This window comes from Loa loa, assembly GCF_000183805.2.
Source record: "Loa loa unplaced genomic scaffold supercont3.88, whole genome shotgun sequence".
In the NCBI taxonomy this organism is placed as follows: Eukaryota; Metazoa; Nematoda; class Chromadorea; order Rhabditida; family Onchocercidae; genus Loa; species Loa loa.
Window position 1 is genome coordinate 1 of NW_018108268.1, and position 8,561 is coordinate 8,561.

An 8,561-nucleotide genomic window follows, 5' to 3' on the forward strand; every position below is an offset into this window, starting at 1 on the left:
AATACTCACTTCAATTCTTAGGCCAAACGCACTCTCATATTGAGTTGTTTCAGCTGCTTATGAACTACTTTGAAATCAAAAATCACTCGAAGTTGCATTTCGTCTACGCTTCCTCAGTCTAAAATAACAAATACATCTTCCTTCCGATGGCTTATCTTTCGTTCATTTTGAAAGCGGAAAGCAAAAAAAAAAAAAAACAAAAACAAAAACAAAAAACAAACATTGAAATGAAAGCAAAAATATTAAAATCAATTACAGTACTGTCACATGCGTATGAGAATATATTCCAGCATGAGACAGCTCAACTTAACATGTATAATAAACAAACCTGCTACTCTCGCACTACCCCAATGCTATCCTTTCCCACGGAGGTGTTCTTCCTACCTTATCTAACGCACCAAATCAAAATTTGACCAAGTGAATGAAAACAAAATGCTTGGAGGCTTCTGCCTCCAGCAGTTCAAAACTCCCAGACCTTCGGAGGTTGATCTTCGATTCTCAACGACACCCCAAAAATAAAGCAAAACGCTCCCCTAATCATGTTGATGAAAATATGGCTCTCCCAATCGGACGCGAGAAAATTACTCTCTGATGGGCCATACCCACTCGTGATAACATCAACACATAGTAAAACTCTCAAATTAATTCATTTAAACTCAGAAGGAACAAAAAAACGACTGAAATATATTTTTTTGGATACCAACCAAATTATCTCCGATTTATCGAAATTTGAAACTTTTAAAAATTGCTCCGCAACAATTTATTCGATCACAACGAGTTACTTTTTTCCTTTTGTTTCACAGAATGAAAAAAATAGTAGGAGATGTAGGAAAAAAACAATGAACGAATGAACATAGATGGAACCTAGAAGGAAGAACAAATGAATTTTGAAGTATTTTATTGGAAAAAAAATGAAAAATAGAATGATTGTAAACAAACTGTGCGAGAGGAATTTATAATAAATTTGGAAGAAACTGTAAAAGAGTCATGTAAATGAGACAAACCACTCATATGTTGTGCGAGTACAAAGTGACACGTGAATATGACAAAACATAACGTCTTTACAAAGGGTGACGTAAACACAGTAAGCCAGTTACATGCTAAGACTGTACGGCAGAATAATTCAGATGAATGTAGTAAACCACCCTCGCGATATGCCTGTGTAGAGGAGTGATATAAATACGACAGGATGAACACAAAACAAAAAGCTGTCATAGTCATCGAGCTAGGAGCATAAACAAAATGTACAACTATGATTTCATAGTCCTTCGAGGTGCAGCATATATTAAGATAAAATCACCTTCACTAAAACATCAAGGAAAGTCTGGGAAATAGATGAAATGACGTCATTATTCTATCCATGAAAACATCGACAGCAAACTGTTTATTACTCCTTTTTACATATTACATATATTTCATCCTAAATGCAACGTCCATCCTAATTTCAAGCTCACTTGTAAATAAGAAAAGCTAGCTAATATGAAATATTGGCATGTGAAATAAGCGAAAAGGTACTACGGAATGCAAAGCAAACCTGTCATCTAGAACAAAAGATCAAGCTTCGAAAGGGTAATCTAGCTTTTCGAAATTCAAAAATTTTTTCGGCAAAAAAGGCAAATAACGAGCCGTTCAAGAATTAATTTCATACCATAGTATTAAAATCTGAATATTCAACCAATAAGATTGCAGATAGCTAGGAATCCAGCAACGATTCTATGGACTGCACATGGGTTCATAGCGATGCATTTTGAATTTAAGCTTACATCGCGTCAAACTACTAACCTTATGCATTTAAGAACACAAAGCCCAAAACTATAGTAATAATGTGTGTTTTAGGAAGTAACTGAACTGAATGAGGGCATAATTACGAAAATAAAAGAATGTTTTGGATATATTAGAAATGATGTCGCACTAAAAACATAATGAAGTCCTACAGAAAGGAAAAATTCACCATTATGGAATTCGCTGCAAAGAAGCATACGACTAGCACCTTCAAAAAATACAGTTCATTAAATTTATTCTTTTTGCGTTTTAAGTTTAAGAAGAAGAGTCCTTAGCCGTGATAAATCACTAGATGTTTTCGAATTCTTAGCACTGAATTCGCATAATTTAGCAATCCGTTCCCACTCCGCTCCATCTTTCAAGGCCTCACGATCAGAAATGAAATCTTCTTCGGCTTTCCTTAAAATTTATAAAAAAAAAGCGATTAATAACGAGAGGTAATATAACACAATTGACATGAAGCTAGAATAGTATGAGATACAAAAAACTTCCATTCATATTCTACACTTATACTTCACAAAAATTGAAGACTTTTTCGTCTTTTTGCATCAGCAAAATCGGCTAGATATTAGTCAGAATGAACACTATCGAAAACGTTGATACCATAACAAGAGCGCATTTCTCTTTTTTTTTTCTCTTTTACTTTTTTTTTTTTCTCTTTTACTTCACTGCTACACTTTCAAGAAATACGAAATCTTTCTTATTCAAACCGCGTAATTTACACTTCGCTCACTAATCACAGCAGACTGCAACACTTACTGACCACATGGTGCTAGCTTACCATCCAGCTTCTTCTCCTCTGTTTGAGACAAAAGTTTTTCAGATTTAATACAAATAAAGTCTCATTTATTTTCAAACTATATCATCTATTTTCATAAGCAGAATAAGCAGGAAATCTTGAAAGAAAATTACCGATTAGCTGCCCTAGTTTTCGCAAGTTTTTCTGCTCTTTGCGCATACCATTCTTCTAATTCTTTTTTACCAGCGGCTCTCATTTCCTCCTTCTTTTTCTCTTCATTTTTATCTGCAACAAAAATAGATAATTGTTAATTCTGTATAAAAAACCAATCTGTTTATATCACGTTATATAAACACCCTGTTAGAAAGCATATTTATCAACAAATGTACCATGAGAAAATGGTAAGTTCCACTACAACGTCAACAATTTCTCACTTCTTCGTGACACTCCCATTAAAGTTACTTAAATTATTGGTTTCTTGATATTCCCTTTCCCCTTAACCATTTATTTTGTGGCTTACTAAATTAATAAACCTGCATAAGCTCAGTAATAATCGCAAAGCCCAGTGTGCCGTTGTGTCAGGAACAACATGTCCATGTTGTTGAACGAAAACCAAACATATTATTAGATAAAATAACATTTAGCTCCTTCGTATAATATTAGTTGTTATTCAATAGTATATTCACAGCTGAATGATCAAAAAATATCCCTCACATTTTCATGAAATCTACTTCAGCATGATAAGAGCTTGAGGATGCCATCTGGATGAAATATGAAGTGCGGGAAAAATGTTGAGTTTTTCTACGCAAGAAATAGGAAAAAACCAAGTGGTATAAACGGGCTCATACCTTTCTTCTCTAGCATTATTTTCTGCTCTTCTCGCCATTTCTTTATTTTCTCCGGTTCCGATTTCGATGCACTGCTCATTGCTGAAAGAGAAGGTGATGGAGTTGTGCTTGAGCGTTGTACACCGTTTGCTAGTGTTGGAAGATCCAAACCAGAATCACTGGTCCCGCTTAACAAACGAGCTTCGTTTGCAGAAGCAATGTCATTCCCTGAAGTCCAAAATATCTTCAAACGGGAAAAAAAATCGATCAGATAATAAACCTAATGACTGGTTCGGCACTTCACTATCTATTCAAGGAACCCTCTCACTTCTTTGATAGAGTTAAACAAATGTCCAGCAAAGAATAGTATCCACAATGAGCGACTATTTCTAGTGCATACTAATATCTGACCGATGCGTAAAGCAAAATCGTTCTGATTCGTTACAGACCTTTCGAAGACGACTTCATGAAATTCTTTGTTGCTTTCTGAAAGTCCCTACTTTCTCTCTCAACAAAATGTTTTGGCCGAAGATAACACAATGGGTTATCCGGTAATCTTAAATTCAACCTACAATGCTTCCGATGTCAACTGGTCATGAATACAATGTTTCTTTGATATACCGTAGTTATCCAAAAACCATTGGAACAAAAAAATGTTTCATTCATTTTAAAACGTACCGTTATCAACTACATCGCTGCTGCCAGTATTACTGATATACGGTTGAGGACTAGTTCCTAGGGCATCATCCTGTATACCAGCTAGAACATTTTGTTCACGTGCCAAGAATTCCGCAACCGGATCTGACATTACTAACACAAACAATCCTGTTTACCTCCTGAAGTGGATACAATTATTTGGACGATTAGTTAAAGTGAAGAAGTGCAAAAATATGAACGGACGAATCCGAAAATTTTTGTGCCATGCAGAAGAAGGTCCATACTGTAAAGAACGATAAAACTAGCCAGAGAATAGCGCAAATGAGAGATCAATAAGGAACAAATGCAAAATTGGGTTTCACAACCTCATCAAACACAGAACTCCCATCACACCTGGAATCATAATCTCAGGTAACCAAGCACACTACTTATTCAGAACTGATAGCTTAAGATAAGTTATCATCAAATCCCACAAATAAAAATTGACGTGACATAAGTCACATATCATTTAGAAATAAATCTGAATCACCCATCCCCTCCCGCCCCAGAAGATCAATGACAACAGCAGTTTGTGCAACTTCCACTTAAGCTCGCCAATATTAGCCTATTACGGTATTCCGAATTTCCGTTTTCGGAACCCTACTACTTATTGCAGCGCTTTCTTCGTCGAACTTTGCTATTACTAATAATTCGGAAAAATATTCCCATCTTTTACGATATTGTTTCCCAGCTGGTTTTCCGACTCCCGAGACAGCGGGGAAGACAGGTGCAGAAGGGGAGAGAAAAGGACTGTCTCTGTATATTTGTATATTTGTATGTATATTTGTATATATTTCTGTATATTTATATTTTGTCTCTGTATATAACTGTATATTTGCTATACAACCTTAAAGATTATTTTGGGGGAGATTTCCTTACCATCTTCATCTTCGTGGGTTGGTTGACTCTTGGCTACTAAAGTACAAAAGTATGAAGTTTGACTGATATCACTCGGCACTGTTAACTGAACTACAAAGCGACAACAAGTTACCTTCTAACTTACATCATACATGTTATATTCTGGAACACTTTCGTTCACTCGGCAATAATAATCTCTTAACGGTTTATGATGGCAAAGAGTGAACGACAGAGAACCATGTCGAATCAATTACTGTGGAAGTCGCAAACGGAAATGGTGACTAATCGGTTCTGGGCCAGAAAGAGCAGAAAGAGCATTTCAAGAAGAGATGATAATCACTTGGCCATAAAATGGTGATAGAGGAGGAGATGACCAATATCGTACCAGCTTGTCTTGGAAACGAATTATTCTACGTTCAACAAGCAGTTTCGAACCCGCTGTTGCATATTTCAGGCCGGTATAAAATTTCCTAGATCTAATCCAGATCCACTCAAACAATACGAGGAAATGCTCTTAATCCGTTTGAAAAGAAACAGAAGTGAGGTGTAACGAAACAAGAGAATTTACTACCTATCTATATATTAACGGGTATTAGCTCTTTACGAGATGGGAAGAAGCCTTGTGATGCTCCCAAGTTAGACATTCTCCTACGACTGAGGGCAGTAGGTATCTCATATGTTATAGGTAAGCGAGGCAGACACAGAACTAGGAGAAAGGAAATTTTTAAAATATAGATTTAAGAGGGTCCGTTTTGGTATCAGCAAGTTGTCTATGGTCATTGACTGATATTAAGGGATTCAAACATGATGTTACGTTCGATGCAACGGTATTAAATAGTGAAAGGATCAGACGGAATAACGTACTACTGAGTTGCATCAGAAGTCATCAGGTCATCAGGAGGAAGAATGGTCCTATGTGAAGTGCTAGACGGACTGCATGAGGATTGAGGAGCGGCTGCAAGACAATGAGATGACTCGAGGATCTTTCCCACGGGATCTTCAAGGTAGCACGAATTGTTCAAGTTAAAAAAAAGCTGAATAATTTTCCACTGACAACTATTCCACTAGCTTCTATTTTTGACGTAGTCATGTTACTTAGTAGTCATGTTACTAGCTATGTTACTTTCGTCATCTGTCAAAATCTGGAAATTCAAATTCATTCGATCCTAAGCTATCTGAATTGCAGTGGTGGGATTATAAGGTTAATTTTTTCAGAGTCGTTATGAGCTCGTTATGAGCAGTCCGGAATGTTCAGAGGCGATAATGAGAAAAAGTACAATAATGGGCCGGAACAATTTGACAATATTGAGCTCATATCGATTCCTTTTCCGGAACGCGAATCAAATGGCAGGAAAAAGTACGGTTCATCGCGAATGAACCGTACTTTTTCGTAGTAGTACGTAGTAGTACGGTTCATCGCGAAGTGACGACAGCATATCGCCATACGTATAGATGTAAGTCCCTTGAATAAGACAATACAGCATTCTCTGCATGGTTACAAAATCTGCCCTATAAAAATTCTTAACTAAGATGAGACAAGAAGTTAGCGAAAGGTCAACTGTCCCCTTTTGTTGGTTTTTCTTCGGGCTGGGCAAGAACGCCTAGTCTTCCGTATTTATTGTTCTCTTTAACTCACTGCCATTTTAACCAGTTGTTACATATCCAGCTGTTTCCCGCTATCTGCCCTAGTAAAATCACACTCTTTTCGGTTCATAAGTTTGTTCAGGACCGGTTCATGTTATTTTCTGCAAACATTCACAAACTGTCGAAGCAACAAATCGCAGCACAGCAATGAAATAATATCCAACAGTAACACATGCACATCCTACAAACTAGACAAACGTAATTTGAAACATACTACATAAATAAGCATCAAACATTGAACGCTGCACAACGACCATCCCCATGCTGGTACTGACATGCTGGTACCATTCCATCGATTGTTTCGAATTTTCGTATATTTTGGTGCTTTCCGAAATTCATTCACTGAACTGTCCAGTCGATCGCCATCACCATTGCAGTAACTACCCGAACAAAAGCAGTATTCGGCATTTAGTACATGTTGTCGAACTTTAACGGTTTGGTTCCGGCATCTGCGATTTCCTCCATCGTTACCCGAATCCCGACTATAGTACTTCTTCTGGCAATCTCGCATCATTCCTAAAAAAAAAAGCATTTTTCTTTATGTTCGATCCCAAATGACCAACATTCTACCATACTTCAATATTTTTTAATGAAGGAGTTTTTTGGAAGAATTAGTAAACATTAATCAATTTTAAAAATGAAGTACTAAAGTTATTGAAGAGAATTACTTCCAGTTTGGACAGTTACATAATTCGGTAAATTGGAATTCACACTATTGAATGATAATCTTATAATGTTATGTCTTCTCATAAATTTGGCTTGTCAATCAACGAATCGGTAAAAAGTAATGTATACCTATAGTTCGAGTCTTGCTACCTTCACCAAAAGTGACATTCAGTGTTAGGCATGGGCCAACACATTGTACTTCTTCCGATCTTTCATCAGTTCTAATACATGCCGAATCGGCAACTAATTCATCTTCTGCTTGAATTGGGAGAAAATGCCCCCAATACTGAAAATTCTAATGAAAATTCATGGATTTATTAGTTCTGATAAGCAAATAGTCACTTGGACAATTCACAAATAAGAAGTAGCGTTACTACTTATTTGTTTCATAAAGCATTACGATTCCTGACCAAGGAATATCAGTATAAGAATCTACCTTTATGATACACAAAATTTTGCAAAGTCCATACCGAACAATCTGCTTGAAGTGGAAAATAAAATAATTTATTATCAGCTAATATTTAGTAAACAATGACCAGGACATAGTATGTAGTAAATAATGACCGAGTCATCTGGTGAATCAATACAGCGTATCTCCTTCTGGTACAAGGGAACCTGAAGAAACTCATAACGCTGCTTGCTAAAACTGCTTCTGTCGATCAACTAGCAGGTTAAGTAGTCACCAGTTCGAGAAGCCTAGCCTTAGCAGGCTAATGAACAGTTCTTTTTTTTCTTATTATTTGATGTCCACATTGTTAAACATGCTCGTTTAAAATAAATTCAAAAAAAGGAAAACATCCAACCATAACAATAAATTCGTTAGCGCATCGATAGCAAATTTCGGATCGGGCAAAGAAGGAACAATTCAGGAATGTTAGGAATGTTAATAGCAAAACTGGAACAAGTGTTCGTGTTCGTTCAACAGTCTTCATTGAATCGATAACGGGTATAGTTAACATTTGTTTATGCGATTCCCCCTCTTCTCATCCGAAAACCGCCTTAAGTGACCAGAGGATGCATACAACCGGTCAGACCTCTTCACTTTTTGTCTCTTCTTCCCTCTATCCATACACATATCATCATCATCCTTCGCTAAAACTGTTCAATGGATAGCCAGCATTATATCTTCATTCTTCGCCCTGTTCATCCCTTTACCTCACACTGCTGAATTACCTTGGCCAAATTCATCCAGTACCCGTCTTTCATGTTAATCTCTTCCTCTCATTGTACACGATCCCTTAACTTTCATATGATATTTCAAAAATGAGCAATCTGATAATAGAATTAGTATACTTCTATTATATTATAATTTTAAAAGTTAATATAGGATAGAAAACTATGTATATTTG

The 8,561-nt window shown here is 36.4% G+C and overlaps 3 protein-coding genes across 3 annotated transcripts; 1 reads left to right on the forward strand and 2 right to left on the reverse strand.

Moving 5' to 3' along the window:
* Positions 1-1,694: 1,694 nt before the first annotated feature.
* LOAG_10434 (hypothetical protein) lies at positions 1,695-4,189 on the reverse strand. Its single transcript, XM_003145958.2, has 4 exons — positions 4,027-4,189; positions 3,370-3,576; positions 2,695-2,806; positions 1,695-2,181 (listed from the first exon to the last, which is right to left on the reverse strand). Exons 1-4 carry the CDS (start codon positions 4,154-4,156, stop codon positions 2,016-2,018), a joined length of 615 nt encoding a protein of 204 aa, XP_003146006.1. The 5' UTR covers positions 4,157-4,189; the 3' UTR covers positions 1,695-2,015.
* A 1,082-nt stretch (positions 4,190-5,271) lies between these two features.
* On the forward strand, positions 5,272-6,279 carry LOAG_10435 (hypothetical protein; the record flags this gene model as incomplete). Its single annotated transcript, XM_003145959.1, has 4 exons — positions 5,272-5,360; positions 5,499-5,587; positions 5,665-5,792; positions 6,118-6,279. 4 exons carry the CDS (start codon positions 5,272-5,274, stop codon positions 6,277-6,279), a joined length of 468 nt encoding a protein of 155 aa, XP_003146007.1.
* A 322-nt stretch (positions 6,280-6,601) lies between these two features.
* Positions 6,602-8,458, reverse strand: LOAG_10436 (hypothetical protein). Its single transcript, XM_003145960.2, has 3 exons — positions 8,016-8,458; positions 7,342-7,498; positions 6,602-7,062 (listed from the first exon to the last, which is right to left on the reverse strand). Exons 1-3 carry the CDS (start codon positions 8,169-8,171, stop codon positions 6,728-6,730), a joined length of 648 nt encoding a protein of 215 aa, XP_003146008.2. The 5' UTR covers positions 8,172-8,458; the 3' UTR covers positions 6,602-6,727.
* Positions 8,459-8,561: the final 103 nt, after the last annotated feature.